Here is a 21,528-nt window from a genome sequence, read left to right as displayed (position 1 = left end):
AACTGTGCCGGGGCCACACTGCTGCCCTGTCCCGCTGTGCCCCTGTCCTGCTGTGCCCCCTGTCCCCCAGTGGGGTCACGTCATGGTGAGGGCAATCAGGCCCCCCCGTCAGTACCGCGGGTCTTTATTGAATTGCTCAGTTACAGCAAGCTCGGCTCCAGTGGGGAGCAGGAGGGGTCCTGGGGACAGGGGGGGTCCCAGGGCCAGCCCCAGACCCCCCATCCAGATCAACTTCCCCACAGGGCACCACCCACAGGGATCTGGGGCCAGCCCTGCCCTGATGCTCTGACACTCCCCAGCACCCACTGTCCCATGGGATGGTGAAACCACGCCAGTGGGCAGGATGTGCCCAGGCCTCCCCTGTGCAGCTCCGGGGGTCTGGGGTGCCCCGAAGCCCTGTGACCCCAGGTCGTGCTGCGGTGGCGACTGGGGAGTGGTCTGTGAGGGTCCATGGGGCACCACTCCTCGCTCAGACAGCGCTCTCCTGGTAGCTGTCATCCTCCAGGAACGTGCTCAGCCTCCTCCCAGGGCTGGGGGCCACATCCTGCCCTGGCACCGCAGCCTCCCCGGGGTCCCCGTCGCTCTGCTCCTGGGCAAAGTGCACGAAGACCTGCAGGGATGGTGGGGTGAGAGACAGTGCCACGGGACCCCCAGCCACAGCCCCACACCTGCGTGCCCCGTCACCTGGTCGAGGGTGGTCTGGGACACGGAGTAGTCCTCGATGTGGCAGGGGCCACGGTGGGCGGCCAGGAGGCTGAAGACGGCGGCCAGGGGGGCGGCGCGGGCAGGCAGGTGGTAGCGCAGCAGCCCCCCGTGCCGCTCCCGCAGCTCGATGGCGGGGAAGTGCCGCTGCAGCAGGGCCTGCACCGCCGCCGGGCCGGGGCCGCCCGCCCGCACCACCACCGTGTACCCGTCCCCAAACCTGCGGGGAGAGGGGACACCGCTGCGGGGACCGGCCGCAGCCCCCGCCTCAAGGAGCCCCCGAGCTCCCCACCCCGGTACCTGTTCTTGAGGTGCTGGACACTGCCCAGGCAGCGGAACCGGCCGTTGACCATGATGGCCATCCTGGTGCAGAGCGCCTCGCACTCCTCCATGCTGGGGGGCACGAGTGAGACCCCCAGGGCAGAGGGGAGCTCCCCTCTGGGGGATTCCCGGGGGCATGGGGGTTGCTCCCCAGTGTGGGGGCTGCAGACCCCGGGTGGGGAATCACCTGTGGGACATGAGCACCACGGACCGGCCGTCCCGGATGACGCCCAGGATGCGTTCCCACAGGAACCGCCGGGCTTGTGGGTCCATCCCCGTCGTGGGCTCATCCTGCAACGGCCCCGGCTCAGGGTCAGCCCAGGCAGGACCCCGGTGCTGCTGTGGGACCCCCCGCTGCCCCCCTCACCAGGAAGACGACGGGGGGGCAGCCGAGGAGGGCGATGGCCGTGGAGAGCTTGCGTTTGTTGCCCCCGCTGTACTTGCCCGCGGGCCGGTCCGCGTGCGGCCCCAGCCCCAGCGCGGTGATGCCCCACTGAGCCACCTGCGAGAGACAGAGGGGCCGAGGGGGTGAGGGTGGGGGTCTCCTGGGCTGGAGGGGCTGGGATGAGGGCCCTACCCTGGGGGTCTCCTCCTCTGGGACCCCACGCAGGCGACTGTAGAACTCCAGGTGCTCCCGCCCCGTCAGCAGGTCTGTGATGGCATCGAACTGGGGACAGTAACCCATGTGCTGGTGGACAGACTGGAGGTCGGTGAGCACACTGTGGGCAAGGACAGGTCAGCACGCTCTGGGGATGGGGACAGGTGAGCACAGGATGGGGACAGGCAAGTGTGGGACAGGGACAGATGAGCATGTTGTGAGGGACACTGCAGGGACACTGTAGGAATAGGGACGAGCAGCTGCAGGGATGAGGATGAGGATGAAGGTGAGCACAAGCACACTGCAAGGGCGAGGACCAGAAGGAGCACAGGATAGGGGTGATGGCACAGGTGCTGTGGGGACACGGAGAGAGGGAGCAGCTGTGGGGTCCTGCGTTCACCACCTGTGCCCCTTCAGCCAGGCCTCCCCCAGCGTCACCTCCGTGTCCCCCGTCAGCATCTTGAAGGTCGAAGTCTTTCCAGCGCCGTTCACCCCCAGGAGGCCAAAGCACTGTGGGGACAGAGCAGGGTCACCAGCAGCCCCGGCCCTGCCCACGGTGCCGTCCATCCGTCCGTCTGTCCCTCACCTCCCCGGGGGGGATGGCCACGCAGAGCCGGTCCACGGCCGGAGCCTTCCTGCGCCGGTACACCTGAGCGGGGAGAGGCAGCACTGGGTGCTCCCATCCCTCACGGGGGGTCCGGGGCTGCGGGGGGGTCCAGCCCTACACACCCACCTTGGTCAGGTCCTTCAGCAGCAGGAGGTGGCCCTGGGGGGGGGATGCTGCCCACCCTCGCCCGCTCCCTGGCCACGTCTCCGTCCTCGTCCCCCAGTGAGGGCAGCTCTGGAGCCCGTGGCCTGGGGGAACAGTGGCAGGGGCACGTCCAGGGCTGCCCATCTGCAGGAACCCCCCAGGCACCCCCGGGGTGCTCACCCCAGCCGCAGGAAGAAGCGGTACTGCAGCAGGAGGGTGAAGAGGAAGAAGATGATGCCCTCGACGGCCATGGCGAACATGTTCTTCCCCGCCAGGTCCCAGGAGAGGGGGGACACGAAGCGCCTGTCCCCTGTGAGCACGAGAGGGGCTGTAGGAGGGGTGGACCCCTGAGCTGGCCAGGTTTTGGGGAGGGGGAGCAGCCCTGACACCCCCTGACTCACCAAACCTCTCGAAGGCATCGGCCATCGCCTGGTTCTTCACCATGTCGATGAGGCCTCGGCCCAGGCAGAAGTGGGGAAAGATGAGGAAAACCTTCTTCAGGACACGGTTGATGTCATTGAGGTTCTGCCAGGGCAGCAAAGAGAGGGGTGAGTCAGCTGGCACTGGCCCCATGGGAGTGGGACAGGGGATCCAGGGCATCCCAAGGCTCACCTGGTCCACAAAGAGCTCCAGCACGAAGGTGGCCACACTGCCGTTGATGCCAATGAAGAGGTTGATGCAGGTCAGGGCCACGTAGGCAGTGCTGGGGATGCTGAAGAGGAAGGAGGCTGGGTACATCAGGGGGGTGATGGACCAGCTACAAGGGAGAAAGGCAGGGGCTGGCTGAGATGCAGCCCCCATCCTGGGGGATGCAAAACACCCCCCACCCCCAGCACCACAATCCCCCTCACCCCGGCTGCCCCCAGCCCCACTCAGAGCCCCCCGTGCCCCCCTTGCCCCCGCTGGGCTCTGCTGCCCCATCACCCGTAGAGCAGCAGCAGCAGCACCAGGGAGGGCAGGTTGTCCGAGGACACGTAGGATTTCTGCTGGAAGCAGAGGAAGATGAGGATGACCAGCAGTGCGGGGACGAGGTAGTTGCACTGTGGGGATAGAGAAGCCGGGAAAAGGTCAGGGGTGGGACCTGCTCCCTCAGGAACTGGTCCCTGTCCCCATCCCCATCCCCACCATGTCCCAGGCGAAGTTGCCCAGCCAGTAGGTGAGGGGCTTCATCCCGCTGACAAACTGCAGGTGCTTGGCCTTGCTGACCCGCTCCTCGATGAGGAAGACGACGAAGCTGGCCGGGACGAAGGACATGGCGAAGATCACGCAGATGGAGACCAGCACGTCCACGGAGGTGGCCATCCTGCCATGGAGGGGGGGGCTCAGCGAGGGCTGGAGGGTCTGCGGGACCCCCATCCCCAGCACTCACAGGGCGGCCTCAGAGAGCTGCTCCTTGGTGAGGTTGAGGGGGTGGTTGGTGGCTGTGATGCCGAATTGCGTGGGGTCGGTGCCGGGGGGCAGCCGGGCACGCAGCAGCCCGTTGCTGGCCACATTGAGGAAGGAGACCATGGCGTGCCAGCCCTTGTTGTTGAACCAGACCTGCAGCACACGGGGGCCCAGCAGCTTAGAGCCCTCCACCCGCCCTGGCACTGCCCCTGGCTGTGCCCCTGGTACCCCCATCCCCACCCACTGTGCCACCCACTCCCCTCCAGCCCCAGCCTTTTGGTCCCTTTTGGGCCACTCCACCCCCAGAGGGGATCCAGGTGCCACATCCCCGCTGCCCCCCAGCTCTCGCCCCCGTGGGACTCCCAGCCCTGGGTGCACCTTGATGTTCCTGCGGGCATCCAAACCCTCAATGAAGCGGCTGACATTGGCCAGGAGCCGATCCGAGGGGCTGCCCTGGGTGTGGGAACAGGGTGAGGAGGGGGCTCCCAGCACCAGGGCAGGGGAGCCAAGCTGGGGGCCTGAGCCCAGCCATACCAGGGTGATGTTGAGCAGTGCCCGGAGCTCCAGCACCGCCTGATCCACCTCTGCCGCCGACGGCAGGGCCTGGGAGCCGCCGGCACCCAGGGAGAAACCACCGTACCTGTGGGAGAAACAGGGCTCCAAACCTGCCCGAGAGACCCCACTGCCAGCTGGGCTCCAGGATCCACGTGGGTCCTTTCCAGCCCAGGAGATTCTACCATTCCATCATTCTATCAAACCTGCCACCCATTTCCCACTGCCATCCCTGCCCAGACTCAACTCTCCCCACACCCAGACGCCGCAGTGAGGGGCTCAAGGCAGAGGGCTGAGGCTGGATGGGTGTCAGCTCTGCCCAGCCACCACTCAGGCTCTCCCCAACCCCAACGGGCATCTCCTGCCTCACCCTGGTTCAGCTGTGCCAGCCCCCAGCCCCTGCCCAACTCACCTCTGCTCGTTCACCCACTTCTTGTTCCTCAGCCTGAAAGAAATCGGGTGGGAGGGACAGGGGGGACAGAAACCCCCCGAGGGGATGTGAGGGCAGCGCCTGCTCAGCTGGCCACACTCCCATCAGTGTCCCCTTCCCCTGTGCTTTGGTCCACAGTGTCCCTCCCTGCTGCCACGGCAGTGGCACCCTGTGCCAACGCCCTGCCACCTTCCCCAGGTGTCCCTGGGGTGGTCCCTCTGTGTCCCCACAGTGTCCCTGCAGTGTCCCTGGGTGTTCCCAGCCCCAGCACTCACTCCTGCCGGATGATCTGGGGGTAGGTCTTCACCAGGTAGTCGGAGATGTTCCTGCCTGTCAGGTTCTGCAGGATGTCCCCTGTGCCCCTCTGCACCTGGGGGATGGACAGACGGGCTGGATGGACACTCGGCCCCGTGGCCTCCCTGGAGCATCGCCTGCCCCTGCAGCTCTGGGGCTGCTCCCAGTGGGCTGGGGGTTACCTGGGGTGGAGGGAGCCCCCCGGCCCCCTCGGGACACTCGGGCAGCATCCTGTGTGCCCCCGGGCCACTGCACTGGCACGGCGGGGACGGCTCAGCCTGCGTCCAGTTCCAGTGCCACAGCACGTCCAGCAGGGATGGGGGGGCTGAGGGGGCCGAGAAGCCATCGGGGTGGGAAGCCGGTGGGCACAGCCCCGTCCTGGGCAGCCGGGGAGAGAAACCTTCTGTTACCAGCCTGGTGTGAGCCAGAGGCATCGGGACCCACCACGGGGATGGTTGGGGGTCCCATGGTATCGCACCGGCCGGCAGGGCTGCTCCGAGGGGGTCGGGCACCGAGGTGGGGTCAAGCCCTGGCTGTCCCCTCCAGCTCCCATCCCGCGGACACTCACGTCTGCCCCGCCTCCCTCATGCACTTGGTGCCGAAGCCGGGCTCGGCCAGGAGCGCGTCCAGCAGCCGGGTGGTGTCGGGGTCCCCCGGGGCGTCGTTGCTGGCAGGAGACACAGGAGTGAGCTGGTGGCAGTGGGGGATGGGGGGCACGGGGGGCAGCAGGCTGGGAACACACCTGAAGAAGGTGAACTGCTGCCCGTACATCCAGGGCTGGAGCTGCAGCGGCGGGTACTTCCCGAAGGGCGGCACGATGAGGCTGAAGAGCAGCGCGATGCAGACGAAGACGGCGGGGAGGACGATCTGCGCGGGCCGGGGGTCAGGGTCGGCTCCGCACCCCTTGTCCCATCCCCTCCCCACGGCCCCATCCCGGTCCCCCGGGTCCTACCTGTGCGAAGAAGCCGCGGGTGCTGCGCCGAGCGTGGAGCATCCTCTTGGTGAAGAGAGCGCGGAGCTGGCGGCAGACGAGCGCCCAGCCCCTCACCCTGCCGCAGGCCCGCCCCGCCGCCCCCCGCAGCAGGTCTGTCTCCCGGGGCTCCTCTGCTGCCAGGGCAGAGACAGGTCTGGCAAGGGGCTCGTGCCAGGTGGGGCACGGGGGGACGGGGTGGGTGCTGGCAGAGGCATCCCCCCCTCAGCAGGGATGGCATGCTGCATGCAGGAGCCCCCCAGCACCCCCGGCCCCCAGGTCCTACCTCGCCGGGCTCCTTTGGCTCAATGTAAAGGAGAGCAGAGAGGGGTTACAGCCGTGTGGTCCCGTCCCGGCCGGGGTGAGCACCCACCCAGGGCACAGCTGGCACCCCAAACCATCACAGCCCCCCAGGCTCCCATGGCTGCCCCCATGTCAGTTCTATTTCCAGGAGAAGGGGACTGGATATGCCTCCTGGGATTTCATGTCCCATCCCAACCTCTGCATACATCTGGGTTCCCCCAAACCCACCCTCATCCTGGATCCTGGCTCTGGGGGCACCTCAAAACCAGGAGGTAGAAATGCTGCACGAGGGTCCCTGAGCATCCCCCTGCCCCAAGGGATGCCTGCCTGGATGGACACCTGCCCGGATGGACATGTGCCACGGCCCCAGCCCCAGGGGTGGAGGTGGGGAACACCCAGCAGCAGCTCAGGGGTCCCAGCTCCCCCCTCCTTACCCAGCTCCCCATCGGCCACATCTGCGTCCCCCACCTCGCTGGGAGCTGCTCCTCTCCTGGTGCCTGAGAAAATGGGGATGAGATGCCAGGGTGGGACCCATGTTACAGGCTGTGACACCTCCCTGCACCCACAGGTGCTCCCAGTAGGGACCCTGGCCCCGGGAGGGACACACAGAGTGCTGGGGACACCCCCACCCCTCTGTTCTGGGCTGGTGAGCATCTCCTCAGCCCCCCTTACAGCCCAGAGCTCAGCTCCAGCCAGGATCGAGGGGTTTTACCTGCAGTGTCAGTGTCCAGCCCCGTGTCCTCAGCCACCTTCAGGAAGATCTGGGGGGGGGGGTCTGGTGTTAAACATGACACCAGTTCCCACAGCCCAGTGGGGGAAAGCCCTTGGTCACGGGCAGGGGCGGGACCCCCGGGAGCCATGGGCAGCCACAGGAGCCTGGCCACAGTCCCACTGGGTACCTCTTCCAGGGTGGTGTCGGAGATGCCGTAGCTGGAGACTCCCAGTTCCCCCAGGCGCGCATCCAGCTCGCGGAACAGCTCCCCGAAGGCCCCGTCCCGGGCCCCGCTGTAGGGCAGGACAAAGAGCACCTCGTGCCCGATGTCCTCCACCAGCCGGGAGCCGGGCACCAGTTTCTGGATCAGTGCAGACAGCTGGGCCACATCTGGGGGAACAGGGAGGGCTGGAAACCTGGGCCAGGGGCCGCTGGCTGGTGCAGCTGGCCACAACTGGCACGTGCCCAGTATCCCAGCCTTAGGGTCCCCGGGAGAGCTGGAGGGGATGGGGACCCCCTTCTGCCCCACCAGTGCAGGGAGGCCAGGAGCCAGCGGCAGGGCTGTGCATTCCCAGCCCCCCCAGCTGACAGGGGAAATACAGAGAGCAGCTGGGGGGGAACCACGGGGGCCAGGACCCTCACCCACGGCGCTGGCCTCGCTGCCCCGCTCGCTGCCCAGGCCCGTGTCACTGCTGTGCTCTGAGTCACTGCCGTCCTGCGGGAAAGGGCAGCCGGAGTCTGGCACCCCACGCCAGGACCTGGCCCCCAGTGCCCCCAGTCCCCAGATGGAGACACTGGTTGCCCCTGGTAGAAGCCCCTCTGGGCTGAGGGACCCACCTTTTTGGTGGCACCGGGGACAGCACTGGTGCTACCGCCTGTCCCGCTTCGCTCCCGCTTCACCAGGGTGAGGTGGTAGCCGGTGCCCAGCCTGGCCTTGAGGAAGAGGGGGGACCCGCAGCAGCAGAGCCGGCCCTGCGAGATGATGGCCGTGCGGTCCCCGAGCAGCTCCGCCTCGTCCATGTAGTGGGTGGACAGGATGATGGTGCGGCCTGGGGGCAGGGAGGGGGCTTGATCCCAGACCCTCCTGCTGGTCTCCCCATCATGGGTTTTTCCCACCAGCATGTCCCCCTGCTCCCCCCGGGCTGGAGGGCTCAGAGGGAGCAGCTCACGGCCCCAGCACTGACCTTTGCGGTACTTGAGCAGCAGCTCCCAGATGCTGCGGCGGGAGAAGGGGTCGACACCGGCCGTGGGCTCGTCCAGGACGACCACCCGGGAGCCGCCCACGAAGGCGATGGCCACCGAGAGCTTCCGCTGCATCCCGCCTGCAGAGGGACAGTGTTGGGGGCACCCGGGGCCACCGACCCCTGCTCGGGCACCCGCCCTGTCCCCTGCACGCACCCGAGAGGTTCCTGGTCTGCTCCCGGCGCTTGTGGGGCAGCCCCGTGTCCTGGAGCAGCTGCTCCATCTCCTCCTGCACCTGCTGCTCCGAGAGCCCCTTCAGCCGCCCGTAGAACCAGATGTGCTCCTCCACTGTCAGGCTGGGGGGGCAGGGTGAGGGGGGCAGGGTGAGGGGGGAAGGGTCTGAGGGGGACAGCCCAGCATCACTCCCCCCACACGCCCGCCCCTGCCTACATGTTGAAGAGCACATTGTGCTGGGGACACATCCCCATGGATTTGCGGATGGTGTCGATATCAGAGCGGATGTCCAAGCCCAGGATATAGGCAGTGCCTGAGGTGGGGGGCAGGAGGCCAGTCAGGATGGACCTGGATGGGGGAGTGGTGGGGAAAGGTGGTCATGGAGCACAGGAGCAGCAGGGCTTGAGACTGTGATGTCCTGTCCTATATGGCAAGCCGGGTGGAGATAGGGCCAAGCTCAGCTCCTGTCCCCAGGCATGCCCACGCAGCCCCCCCATGGCTCACATGGTGGTGGTCTTCCCGGCACCATTGTGGCCCAGGAAGGACGTGATCTGCCCCTCATAGAAGTCCAGGCTCAGCCCGTTGACGGCCGCGCGGCCACTGCTGCCATAAACCTTCACCAGGTTGCGGATGGAGACGCCGGGCTGGAGCTGGGCAGGCGGCTCCTCCACCAGCACTGGAAGCCACCGTAGGGTCATGTCCCAGGCAGGACCCCTTGCTGGGGGCAGGACCCCTTGCCACAGGGTGCAGGACCTTCCACTCGAGGGCAAGGCCCAGGCTGGAGGGCTCCAGCCCTGCTCCATGGCCACTGCCCTCAGCCACAGGGCTCTGGGGTGGGCAGGGACTCACCTTGGGGTGCAGTGAGGGGGCTGGTGGGGCACAGGGGGTGCCCAGCTGAGGACAACTCTCCAAACCAGTAGCTCTTCAGGAAGGGGAAATTCCAGGGCTTGGGGATCCCATACTGACCTGCAGCAGAGGGGGCTGAGTGGGGCCAGGACTGAGGGGCTGCCAGCGGCCGGGAGGGCTGTGCTCACCTGGGAAGACGCCCTCGATGTACCAGGTGGCCAGGCCATAGAGGCTGGCGTCCAGCAGCAGCAGCCCCATGGCCACCGCAAAGTTGTAGGGGTCTCCTGGCACAGGGCTGGCACCCAGGTTGTGCCACTGGATGCCCACTCCCTGCTCTTCATAGAGGGAGAAGTAATCGCAGCCGAAGCCAAAGGCCACGGGGGACAGCAGGCTCTGGGGGCAGCGAGAACAGCGGTGTGGGCAAAGCCCAGCCCAGGGGCTGCAGCCCAAAGGCCCCTGCCCAGGGCAGCGGGGAGGGGCAGCCCCGTCGCTCACCACGAGGACGCGCAGCGGGAAGGTGATGTAGTCGCGCCAGGCGACGCACAGCACGTAGGGCAGGTACAGGGAGAAGTAGATGATGCCGCCGCACGCCGAGGCCAGGTTGGCGCGGGGGAAGAAGGTGCTGATGAGGAAGCACTGGCTGATGGTGGCCACCGAGAAGGTGCCGAGGAAGAGGAAGATGACGGCCGGGTCGCTGTAGGGCAGGATGTTTCCCAGCTGTGGATGGAGGCAGGTTGGATCCTGCAGAACCCCCCCGTGCTGGCTCCCAGTCCCAGTGCTCCCTGTGTCAGCCACACTGTCCCCTGAGACCTGCAACCTGCCTTGAGGATGAGGACGAGGAGGGCAGAACTGAGGAGGAAGGGGATGAAGCTGCTGAGGAACCAGCTGAGCCAGAGGATCCCACTGCTTAGCCCCATGGTCTTCATGGTCTCCTTGAGACGTGTCTCCTTTTCGTGCACCACCCCCTTGATGATCATGGCCACTGAGTAGATCCAGGCCAGCGTCATGAAGAGGGGCAGCGAGCGGTTCAGGACACGCAGGAACCTGGGGAGATGCCACCAGCCCTTCCACGCCCCGCCCGACACCCCTGGGCCACTGCAGGGCCAGGGACAGCGGGACACACCCAGCCCTGTGCCACCTCCCCAGGGCAGTGATGCTGTAGGATGCTCAGACACGTCCCCTGCAGCACTGGGGGATCACTCAAGGGTCCCAGGGGGCCGGGGCTGTCCCTCACCCACTCACACATCATCCACGTAGCAGGGATAGGGCATTTGCTGGACATAGACCCCTGTCCGTGGGGCAGCCCCGGTCTGCACCCGCACCACCGCCTGCTCCACCAGGTCCTGCACGTAGACAAAGCCCCCCCAGACGTAGCGCAGGTCGCTGAAGGGGTCGGCTGCGGGGCCTGGGTCCCAAAACCTGGGGGCAGAGCACAGTGCTGGGAGCAGGGACCCCCCCCACGGGCACAGGCTGCTCGGGAGGTCATGGAGACCAGCAGGGAGGGTGTCCCCCAACCTGTCCTTGATCTTGTTGGTCCTCGTGACATCGTCGATGTCCATGCGGATCTTGTAGCGGACATGGGGGGGCAGCGCAGGGGCCGTGGCATTGATGGGAGGCTGGAAGACCACGGCTGCCCAAAACTGCTGCTCCTCCAGCAGCTCCAGGGCCCGGGCGACCAGCTGCTCCTCAGTGGCCACCGCCTCGATCTTGTCCAGGCAGATGCACTGTGGGAGGGCAGGTAGGGCTCAGCAGGCACGGAGGGACAGGCAGGGCAGGCAGGGCTAAGCCGATGCAGGGGCCCAGCCTGCCCACAAAGGAGGGACACTCACCTCCATGAACTGTGACAGGGTGCTCAGGACTGTGTCCACATCAGCGTACACCTGGTGCCAGGTGAGCCCGGGCCCAGCTGCCGGCCCTGCCAGGAATGTGGCCAATTCCGGCAGCTTCCAGGAGGTGCCGTTGAGGAACCCATCCAGGAGCTGGGCTGTGCCTGGGGCCAGCAGCAGCTCCTGCAAAGCACCAGGGTAGCAGGGGCCATGCATCCCACCCTGCTCCAGTTGCATCCCACCCCACTCCTGTCCAGAAGCCCCAGCTGCCCCCCACCACACCCCATCCTGCACCCCACCCTGTCCTGCACCCCACGGCAGCCTGGTCCCCAATGGGGAGTCTGGGGTCACACACCTGGAGCACCTGCATCTCCAGGCTGCTGTTGAGGATGGTGTAGATCCGGGGTCCCAGCTCCTGCCAGGCGCCCCCCACCTCCCCCAGCACTGCCAGCTCCCGGAATGTCCGATTCACCTGGGTGAGAGGGATGAGGCAGGTCCTGGTTGAGACCCCCTCAATTCCTCCCCCAGACCCCTCACAGCCCCCACTCACCTCGGCCATGACGCTGTCGGGGCCGGGCCCGGGTGGCGTGTACAGGATCTTGCCCACAAAGAGGGGCTTGATGCCCCTCCAGAAGATCTGTGAGAAGGGGTTGGACTCCAGGCTGAGGAGCAGCTCCCGGCAGAAGGGACCTGAGGGAGGGAGAGCTGAGCCCTCGCCACCAGCCCCCCATCCCTGTCCCTGCTGCCCCCCTGCCCCCAGCCAAGCCCTCCACAGCCCCCTGCAGCCCCCGCTCACTGCTGCTGCCCGAGGCCGCCGATCTCCGCTCCGAGCTGTTGCGGTCCAGGAAGGCTTTGACGTCGTTGTCCTCGTACCAGTTGAGGGAGGGGATCCTGAGCCCCCCGCCCTCGGGGTGACCGCAGGCGATGCGTGACAGGGCTGTGAATGCGCCCGCACCGGGGGTGCTGCTGTTGGGGGCCCTCAATTCCTCAAGCTCCCACCGCAGCTCAGCCAGGCTGGTCATGGAGGAGATCTGGGAGAGCGGGATGGGGAGTGGAGTGGCGTGGCAGGGACGGGGCACCCAGGGACAGTGTGGGGGTGCATAGGGGGCAGGGGAAGTGGGGGGTACCTCCTCCATCAGGGATGCTGCATCCCGCAGGAAGGTACCCAAGGCTTCCACGGTGCCAGCAATTCCACCCACGTCTGAGCTCAGCTGTTCCTACAAGGGGGCATGGGAAGGGAGTCACAGCCACTCTGGGTGGGCCAGGAGTCTCTGCCTCGTCGCCTTCCAGCACCCAGCACCTGGCCAGGCTGGGAGCTCACCGCCACGAGCCGTGGGAAGTCCAACTGGGAGAGGAAGGAGCCCTCCATGGCACGGAGCTGGGGGCCAGGCAGGGCACAGAGCCCTCGCTGCAGGCGCTGGGTGGAAGTGGCGTCGCCCCTGGCCAGGAATGCCCCCAGCTCCGAGGCGTTGCAGACCAGGGCCTTCAGTGGGAGGCGAATGCCCGCCAGGGAGAACTGGAGGGAGAGGGCAGTCATGATGCAGTCACTGGCACCATGGGCACTGGGAGAGGGCACCGTGCTGACACTCACGATGCGGGGGCTGAGCCGAGCCCCCATCAGCTCATCCACCAGCGCCGGGGCCAGAGACGTGTTGGTCCGCAGGAACTGTGAGAAGGTCTCGTCCTCTCTCAGGTATTCCCTCACTGGCAGGGCTGGAGGGGCAGTGGTCAGCCAAGGGTCTCGCTTCCCTGGCACCCCCCACTCCCGGTGCTCACCCTCCCGCTGATTCCCGCTCTCCCGGAGCCGGCGCAGAGCGGGCAGGAGACGGGAGAAGCTGCGCAGGAGCCGCTGCCCATCGGAGCGGAGCAGGACCTGCCGGGCTTCGGACAGGAGGCGGGAGAGGCTGTGGGACACGGGGTGGGCAGTGAGACCCCGGCCCAGCCCTGCTCTGCCCCACAGCCCCCCAGCCCCTCCGCTCACATGGAGCCGTCGAAGTTGCCCACCACGCCGGGGGCCTCTCCCGCCGTGGGGTGTCGAAAGCAGGGGTTGTTCATGTTGCAGATGATGCCCTGGAGCCAGGACAGGGTCCCTGCCGAAGGCAGTGCCTTGTTGGGGAAGTGGCCTGTGGGAGAGGGAAGCAGGTCCAGGGGGCAGCATGGGATCCCTGGGACCCCCCCCACACACCAGAGCAGAGAGATGCCAGCGAGTCCCCATGCTCTGATCACCTCCTGTGTTTGTCTCCCCTGGTGCCACCCCACAGGGCTCCCATACAGGGGGCACACAGGGGGGTCCCAGGAGGCACGGGGGGTCATTACCAGCCAGGGGAAACTCACACTCATGTTGCTTGAAGGGTGGGTGAGATCGTCGCACCGAGATCAGGATGAGGAAGAGGAAGAGGGGCCACAGGATCTCAATGGCCAGCTGGATCTGGGGAAGACCCACATTTGGGGGGGATCTCTGTCCCCATCATCGCCCAGAGCTCTGCCTGCCCCTGTGCCAGGAGCCAGCGGCTCAGGGTGCCCCACACCCCAGTCACCCACTCACCCGCTGCCGCCGGCGGTAGGTGAAGTTCTTCCAGAGCAGCAGCCCCAGCTGGGTGCCCCAGCTGGCCATGGTGGGGGGCACGGACCCTGCTCGGCTCTGGCTGCGGGGGAGAGCAGGGGGTTCAGCCCCAAGCTGGGGGCGACTGTGGGGCCCTCACTTCCCTCTGGGTCGGGGCTTATCAAACTCCAGGCAAAGTGCAGGGCACAGGGCTGAGCCCCAGGGCTGGCAGGAGCTGGATGGCATTCCTGCAGAAAAGCTCCTTTCCGGAGCTAATGCCTCAAATTCCATTCTTTCCTGAACCAAAAGCAGCAGAATTGGGCACGAGCTCTGTCCAGGAGCCACGAGCGGGATTCGCAGCCCAGCACAGGGTGCAACTCCAAGCCCTGGCGACCTGGGCAGCCCGGGGGAGGCAGGGACCTACCCGTGCCCCATTTTTCCCATGGGAGGGGTGTGGATGGGTGTTTCTGTGAGACCCTCAGCACCCCAGGAGGGGAATTGCGTTGGTGCAGCGGGCTCGAGGCATGAGCTTCCACACCCGGGTCCAGCGGGTACCTCTCGAGCTGTGCTGGGACTCCAGAGCTTCAGTTCTGTCCCTTCCCAGCACCAGCCCGGTTTTCTGTCAGCTCCTAGGAATTCACTCACCCCTGGAGAGGGGCCAGCAGCCCCCGGGCAGGGCAGCAAAGCGCTGCCAAGGCGGCTCCGTGCCCAGCCCGTTGTTGGCGGTGGCGGCACGACCCAACCCGCAGCGTTCTGCCCGGTGCACCCACCCACGCCCCAGGAGAACCGAGCTCCGGGGCGGCTCCCCGGTCACCGCGAGGCCGGGACACTCCGGCCCCCCCTTGCTGCTCGTTTTCCCTCGGAGCCGGGGAAGCCGTGGGCTCACCCGCCGCCCCGCGCCCGCAGCCGCCCGCCCGCCTCCGGGGCTAAGCCGGGTCCCGGGCACAGCCGGGATAAGCGGGCACCGGGCAGCGGGATTAGGATCCCGGCTGGGAAATCCGCCTAATCGGCCTGAGTGAGGGTCGGGGCCAGGATTCCTCCGGGGGTGCACCGGGGCAGATGGGGTGACACGAGGGAACAGGGACGGCTGCCGGAGTGAGGGTGTCTAGGGGTCCCCACCCGCTGGAACCGGGGGTGCTGCGGCACTTTTCGGGACCAAGCAGCCACAGAACCCTGGGATCCTCCCAGGGGGATTCGCGCGGGAATCTGCTCACTCATCCCACGCGGACCAACACGCCGCATCGCTGCAACTGAGAGCACCGGCGGACTCCCCGCCCGCGGCAGCCCGCGGCCCGGCATCCCCCGGCCCCGGCGCCCCTCGACCCGCTTCCGCCGCACGGAGCCCCGCTCTGGAAGGGTTGCAGAGTCACCGGGAGGCGGACGGGCCAGGGGAACGCGGGGGCAGCCCGGGGGACACACGGACAGCCCAGGATGGGTCATGGGAACAGCTCGAGGGGGAGATGGGGACAGCCCACGGGGGAGATGGGGACAGCCCCCGGGGGTACGATGGGGACACGGGGACAGCCCCCGGGGGGGCGGGGAGGTGCGGGCAGTCCTGGGAGGACGCTGCACGGCCGAGAGCAGCAGCCGGGACACAGCCCCTCCTTTCCCCCCCGCAGCCCCCGGCCCGGGACCCCCGTTACCTGCGGCCCCTTTAAGAGACCCCGCGGCTCCGCCGGGCGCGCGCAGGCCCCGCCCCTCCCGGCGCTACAAAGTATCCGCGGGCGTGACGTCACGGGAAGGCTCTTAAAGGGGCCGCTCAGGCGGGGGGGGCTCGGGGCGGTGCGAGGAGCGGGAGCCCCGCCCGGACCCTGTGTCCTTCCCCCGCCCCGCCCCGCCCGTGGGAGCCGCGCGGGGCAGCGCGGTTCTCCGAAACGCGGCATTTCCCCCCAGAAAGGTGGGTCCCTGCCCGGACAGACACGGCACGTCCGGTCCCGTCGGCACCGGTAATCCCACATCTGTCAACCCCACATCCGTTCAACCCAGCAGCCCGTTCCCGGCTCCCGCTCGGCCCATCGGGACACACAGCCTCCCGCCCCACCATCCTGGCACTCCGGGGGTCTCACCCAGGTCTGCAGCAGCTCCCACTCCCCAGGCAGGTGGGGACCCGCCTGAGCTCTGACAAGGCGCCTGCACCAGAGACCAGCTCCTGCTTATGTTGAAAGGGTTTGGTTTTAAAAATAAAACGTTTCAGTCTGAGAGCATCTCCATTAAAAACCGCACGGGAGGGGAAAGTCAAGGGGCACCGGCTGCACTCGGGCATTGCCGTGGTGCCGGATGCGGCTGTCGGAGCCAGCCTTGGCTCCAGCCTGGCGACTGGATTGCTGTGGAGGTGCAGCAGTGCCGGGTGTGCCGGGTGTGCCAGCTCCCAGCCCTGCCCTGCAGCCAACACCATCATCTCAGAATCTTGGTCCCAACGACTTCTGCAAAAAAGGCATTTCCAGCATCTAGAGATTACATGAGAGTGCAAACACATGTGCACACATTCACTGACTCACACACTCACAATCCCAAGGCCCCACAGTGCCCTGGGCTCCCCTCACACCACGTCCCACAGACCCCAGGCCCTCTCCTCCATGGGGCTGAGCCAGGTCCTGCCAGCACAGCAACAAGCAGCAGCAGCACTGGGTGCAGCACAGGCAGCTGCCCCTCACTCCTTGCTGAGGGATCCAGGGGTGTTGCAGGGGCACATGGTGGGCGCTGGGTGTGTGAGAGGTGACACTGTCCACTCCCCGGTGCTGGAGCATCTGCTGCCTTCCCACTGCCCTGGGGCCTTGGGGCTCCCATGGGAACTGGCCAAGCTCCTCTCTAGAAACAGGGTCTTTATTTCCTTGCTCAGAAAAATAGATTAATTTCCAAAGTTAAAAACGAGTTTAAAAAGAAGGAATGACGGAAGTGAAGGCTGGAATGTGGCTGGCAGTGTGGCTGTACACGAGATGGTCGGACGGGGCTGGTGCCGTCCCGCTCAGTAGCTCTCCTCCTCCTCACGGTAGTAGTGGTACCCAGGGGGGTCCCCGCCCAGGTCACCGGCAGCGTTGGCCACCTCGCCCTGGCTGCCCTGTGGGCAGTACTTGGGGTCATAGATCTGGCGGCCGAGGCCAAAGACCTGCCCGCTCTGGTTGGCGCCCTGGTTGGAGCCCATCTGCAGTGACATGGAGGAGTTGTCGCACTTCTCTGTCCCCATCTTGGCATCGTAGATGTGTCTCCTGGTGCCGGGAGCTGTCATGCCCACCTGGAAGGGAGAACAGGATGGAGCAGGGCTCAGCTGTGGTCCCCCCCACACCCTCCCAGCCCAGCACAGGCGCTCACCTGGCTGGCACACTTGTTGGTGCCCATCTGCAGGCTGATGGTGGAGTGGTCCATGGGCGGCAGGATCTGGTTCTTGGGGTCGTAGAGGTGCCTCCGGGTGCCGTAGGCCGTCATGCCGGACTGGCTGGCGCACTTGTTCGTGCCCATCTGACAAAGGGGTCTGGTGAGGAGCATGTGCTGCCCCACACGTGCCCCTTCTCCCCTCTCCCCATCACCCCCAGCCCAGGGGGCACAGCCAGAATTCCCCAACCCACCCCAGGCTCACGGCCACTGAGTGCCGGACATGGAGCCACGATGGTCCCAGATCCCAAGAACACCTGAGGCACCTCGAGCCTCAGGTTCTTCCAGCTGTGCTTGGAGCCATGACAGTGCTGAGGATTTGACAGAACTGGGCACCCCTCTCCCAGTCCCCCACCCCTGGGACCCCACAGGGCAACCCACCTGCAGCCCAATCACACACTGCCCAGCCTTCATCTTGGCCTCGTCAAAATTCCTCTGCTGCTTCTCCGAGTACTTCACACCGATGTCCACTCCGCTCTGCAGCCCCTTCGTCTTGGCCTGCCAGGAGTGGTGGTGAGGAGGGACGGGGGTCCCAGTCCCCCCATCCTCTTCCTGGGCAGGGGGAGCCACAGGGTCCCAGGGGCACCACCCCAGGCTGGGGGTCCCGCAGGACAGTGCCCTTCCCAAGCAGCTCGTCCCCCTGTGCTCACCATTCCCGCCAGCGCCAGCAGTGACACCTGCACCTGGGTCAGGTTCCCACTCTCAAAAAGGTCGTTGGCTTCGAAGAGGTCCACGGGGTTCATGCCGTAGCTGGCCATGGCCTTGATGAAGTTGGAGAGGTTCTCGAGCTGCAGAGAGGGGGAGAGGGGTGAGCCCTGGTGGGTGATGGCAGAGGGACAGTGGGTGGGTGGCAGCAGGGCTGCACTTACCTGGTGCCAGTTCTGAGCTGAGCGGTTGATCTTCCTCACCGAGTTGGGCTGCAGCTTGTTCATGAGCCTGGAGGGAGGCAGGGGGATGTGGGGCTGCAGGGCATGGGGCCCTTTCAGGAGGATCCAGCCCAGGCCTCCCCCACGTGATGCAATTCCTTGCCCAGGTCCCTGTTGGTCCTCAGGGCTCTCCACAGACAGAGACCCTTTGGGGGTGACCCAGCAGGTCCCACCGGTGCAGATCCAGCCCACCCTTTCCACCCTAAAGGCTGGTGGGGGTTCCCTGGAGGGCTGGTGTTCCCCATCCCCACCCAATCCGGGACTCACTCGCAGAGGATCACCCCGTCCTTCAGCCCCTTCTGGAAATCGGGCCCGATCTGCTGCCCCGTGACGCTCTCGATCCATGTCCGCAGCTCAACCTCCTTCTGTGGGTCATACTTCTGGGCAAGCTGGAGGGGGTGGGTGAGGGCAGCTCAGGCACAGCCCTGTGTGCACCCGAAACCCCTCACGGGAACAGTTCCACCCTCCCCAGGATGGGAATGGGGACAGGAGGATGATGCCACCATCAGACACAGCAGCTTCTGAACCATTCCAAAAGGATGAGGAGGAACTGCCTGTGGGGGCCAGGGGGAAGTGCCCCCTCCATGGGTCAGTCCCTCCCTGTCCCCTGGAGCCTGCGGGAGCCCAGCTCCAATCCCCGGGGGTCTGGCCACGAGATGCTCTCCCTTCCGGCAAAGCCCAACAGCCGCCGCAGATTCCTCGGTCACCGCGGCTATGCCAGGAATGTGGACGCCTCCTCCCAAATGGAGACCAGCTGCCAGGGCCGGCAGCATCTCCGCCATCGGCATCTTACCTCGGCCCTGACCCATGAGGCAAGAGAAAGGCATCCCGACCTGAGGTGGAAAGAGCCTGGAAGCCCCGAGTGCTGTCCTGCCCCAGCCCCGTCCCTCCGATGCTCAGCCAGCACCCAGAGGTGGCCTCAGGGCACCCACCGACCTCTCCCCCATCCAGTCCTCTCCTGCTCCTGTTATGTGCTGGGGCCATGAGTCCCCTCCTCCTGGACAAAGGGAGTCACTGGAATGGGTACAGTCCAGCCCCGCTGCCTGGTGGGGAGATGCTCTGGCCTCAAAGGGGAACTTGACCAATGCAGGACCTTGGGTCACACACCACGTGTGTCCCCGGCCAGGGGATTCCACAGTCCCACCAGATGATTTTCTGGGGCACGGGCAGCTGCAGACAGTTCCTCTTCCTTCCCCATGGCCACTCTGAGGGTTTCCCAAGGCACAGGAGCAGGCAGAGGGGACCAGCCCCAGAGATCCCCCCGCAGCCCACTTTGCAAGGGATTGCACAGACTGGGAGCATGGCGCTGGTTTAACTGGTTCCCAGTTGGTGATGTCACCTCCAGCAGACACACTGGGGCAGTCAGACTGGCTCATGTCTTGCTGAATCAACCCAAAGCACCAAGAGCACATGGTGGGGAGGCTCCAGCGCGTGTCATCCGTTCAGTGCCAGGGCAGCCCAGCCCCAGGCAGGCCGGGGCCCGTCCGCTCCTTATGAAACGTAAATCCCCTGCACGGATGGGTAAGGAGCCACAGCCACCACATCCCTGCAGCCACAACCACGGCAGCCACACACCCACCACCACTTGGCCCTTCTTCTGCCTGCCCTGGCCCCATCCAGGCAGCTCCTGTGTCCCCGGGCAGCACAGGCCACCAGCCCTGGGGTGACCACAGCTCAATCTCTGCTCGCCCGGGGTTGGGCACAGCCCAACACCTCGGCCACTGCTGGTGCCACCTACAGCCTGGGGCAGCTGTGTCCCCCCGGCCCAGCAGGACCCCTGTGAGCTGTTGAGGAGGCAGGAGGGTGCTGGCAGCTGCCTGCACCCCGCAGCACACAGCTCCCTCCTCGGGGTGCAAACAGACCGCCCAGAGGCTCCCGTTCCCCTTTTCCCTTCCGGCCCCGGGCAGAGTCACCGGGGTCACCAGCCCCATTCCCAGCGAAGGCCCCGGAGCATCCGCGGGGGATGCGCAACTGCGGGGAAGCAGAAAGTGAAGCTCCGTGGAGCTGGTCCGGAGCCGCGGGGCTTGCCGGGAGTGGCGGGGCAATAGCGGCCACTGCACGGGAGAGGCGGCCGGTGCCCGGGACCCCTCCCAGCCCCGGTCCCGGCAAGACACTTCCCCGGGACCCTGCCGGCAGGTTCAGGGCACCCCGAGACCGGGAGCCCAGCTGTGGCATCCCCACCCCTCAGAGACCCCGGTACATCGGGACCCTCAGTTCCGCATTCTCTCGGGAGCCCCCGGCTCTCCATCCTCCCGGGAACCTCCGACTTCTCCACTCTCCGTCCCCGGTGGCACCGGGCTCCCTCCGGCTCCACATGCCAGGGGCGCACCAGGACCCTCTGGTTCTCCAGAACCCCGGGATGAAACCGGGACCCCCAGCGGCACCGGGATGCCCGGCTCTCCCAGACCTCCAGGAGCACCGGCAGCCGCAGCGCCTGCAGGCCCCGGTAATCCCCAGCCCCCGACTTGTTCCCATCCGGTGGTCCCGGTCCCCCCGGTTCCCGCCGCGGCTCACCCGGTTCTTGACCTCGGCGGAGAGGCCGTAGGACGGGCCCTTGTTGAACTGGGAGCTGCTCATGGCGGGGCGCGGAGCCGGTACCGGAGCGGGGCACGGGCAGCGGAGCCGGTACCGGAGCGGGGCCGGGCGGGGCGGGGGCGGGGCCGGGCCCGGCCCCCCCGCGCTGATTGGACGGGGCCGAAATGCCCAAATAAGGACAGGAGCGGCCGGATCGTGGTGTGGCTCCGAACCCCAACACCGGGACCCGGGGGGACCCCGGGAGAACCGGGGGGCGCCGGGAGGCACCGGGAGCCCGGGGAAGCCCGAGACCGGGGCTGGAGCCGCCCCGGGCAGACGGGCACACCCACGCACCCACCCACGGGCACACCCACGGGCACACCCACGCACCCACGGGCACACGCGTGTGCATCGCCTTACACACTCGCGTGCACGGGTGTGCGCGCCCCGACCCCCGGGCACGCGTTGTGCACGCGCACACACACACGCACGCACTCCCGCCCCACGGGCGCTCCCCTGCACACGCACACTCGGTCACTCACGCACACGCTCACGCGCGCACCTCTCTGCCCGCACCCACGGTCACGCGCACACGCGGGGCACACGAACGCGTTCCTCCGCCCCCGCACCCCCCACGCCTCCACCCACCCACACGCTCTCCTCGCCCCGACCCCCGCCCGTGCCCGTGTCCCCCCCTGGGTCGGCAGACGGCCCACGCGAGACGGACCGGACCGAACCAGCCCGCGGGGTGTTCCCGGGAAAAAGCGGAGTGTCTTCCCCATCCCGCGGGGCCGGCAGCCGGACAGGGCAGCCCACGGGCAGCGGCCGGGGGTCCCCACGCAGCACCCGGAGGGGGCCCATCCCATCCTGTCCCTCTCCAGGGGTTTATTGGCCGCCTCTCCTGTTTTCCCGTTGTGGGGTCCCATTGCCCCGCGGGTGGGGGAGTCACGGGGGCGAGGGGCAGGGCAGTGATTCTGGGGGGCTGCTCCCGGCGCCACCACCGAGCCCACGGAGGAGCAGAGCCAGGAGCGTCCCACGGGTGGGAGCCCAGAGCCCCCCATCCCATTCAC

At 67.0% G+C, this 21,528-nt stretch overlaps 2 protein-coding genes across 2 annotated transcripts; both read right to left on the bottom strand.

Moving 5' to 3' along the window:
- Window positions 1-122: 122 nt before the first annotated feature.
- Window positions 123-15,336, bottom strand: ABCA7 (ATP binding cassette subfamily A member 7). Its single transcript, XM_027664169.1, is given in 51 exon segments — window positions 123-610; window positions 685-922; window positions 1,003-1,095; window positions 1,211-1,314; window positions 1,391-1,525; window positions 1,601-1,742; window positions 2,025-2,131; window positions 2,208-2,270; window positions 2,355-2,399; window positions 2,401-2,476; window positions 2,553-2,682; window positions 2,774-2,897; window positions 2,985-3,129; window positions 3,297-3,412; window positions 3,498-3,675; window positions 3,742-3,911; window positions 4,137-4,211; window positions 4,293-4,398; window positions 4,723-4,755; window positions 5,016-5,110; window positions 5,217-5,412; window positions 5,603-5,701; window positions 5,777-5,901; window positions 5,987-6,141; window positions 6,291-6,308; window positions 6,742-6,804; window positions 7,020-7,068; window positions 7,207-7,409; window positions 7,662-7,734; window positions 7,857-8,068; window positions 8,204-8,341; window positions 8,418-8,557; window positions 8,652-8,783; window positions 8,940-9,111; window positions 9,285-9,401; window positions 9,470-9,674; window positions 9,777-9,998; window positions 10,103-10,325; window positions 10,524-10,700; window positions 10,797-11,005; window positions 11,111-11,290; window positions 11,463-11,579; window positions 11,658-11,797; window positions 11,904-12,138; window positions 12,235-12,324; window positions 12,429-12,623; window positions 12,699-13,011; window positions 13,089-13,230; window positions 13,442-13,535; window positions 13,653-13,752; window positions 15,293-15,336. Coding segments are annotated over 50 exon segments (6,819 nt in total). The 5' UTR covers window positions 13,722-13,752; window positions 15,293-15,336; the 3' UTR covers window positions 123-469.
- Window positions 15,337-16,453: 1,117 nt separating this feature from the next.
- CNN2 (calponin 2) lies at window positions 16,454-20,590 on the bottom strand. The gene is made up of 7 exons (XM_027664164.1): window positions 20,459-20,590; window positions 18,212-18,333; window positions 17,888-17,954; window positions 17,669-17,806; window positions 17,400-17,516; window positions 16,959-17,105; window positions 16,454-16,881 (listed from the first exon to the last, which is right to left on the bottom strand). The coding sequence occupies exons 1-7, from the start codon at window positions 20,519-20,521 to the stop codon at window positions 16,615-16,617; spliced, it is 921 nt and encodes a 306-aa protein (XP_027519965.1). The 5' UTR covers window positions 20,522-20,590; the 3' UTR covers window positions 16,454-16,614.
- Between the last annotated feature and the right edge of the window lie 938 nt (window positions 20,591-21,528).

This window comes from Corapipo altera, unplaced genomic scaffold (assembly GCF_003945725.1).
Source record: "Corapipo altera isolate COAL_440 unplaced genomic scaffold, ASM394572v1 96, whole genome shotgun sequence".
Taxonomy (NCBI): Eukaryota; Metazoa; Chordata; class Aves; order Passeriformes; family Pipridae; genus Corapipo; species Corapipo altera.
This window is presented reverse-complemented; position numbering and strand designations above follow the sequence as displayed.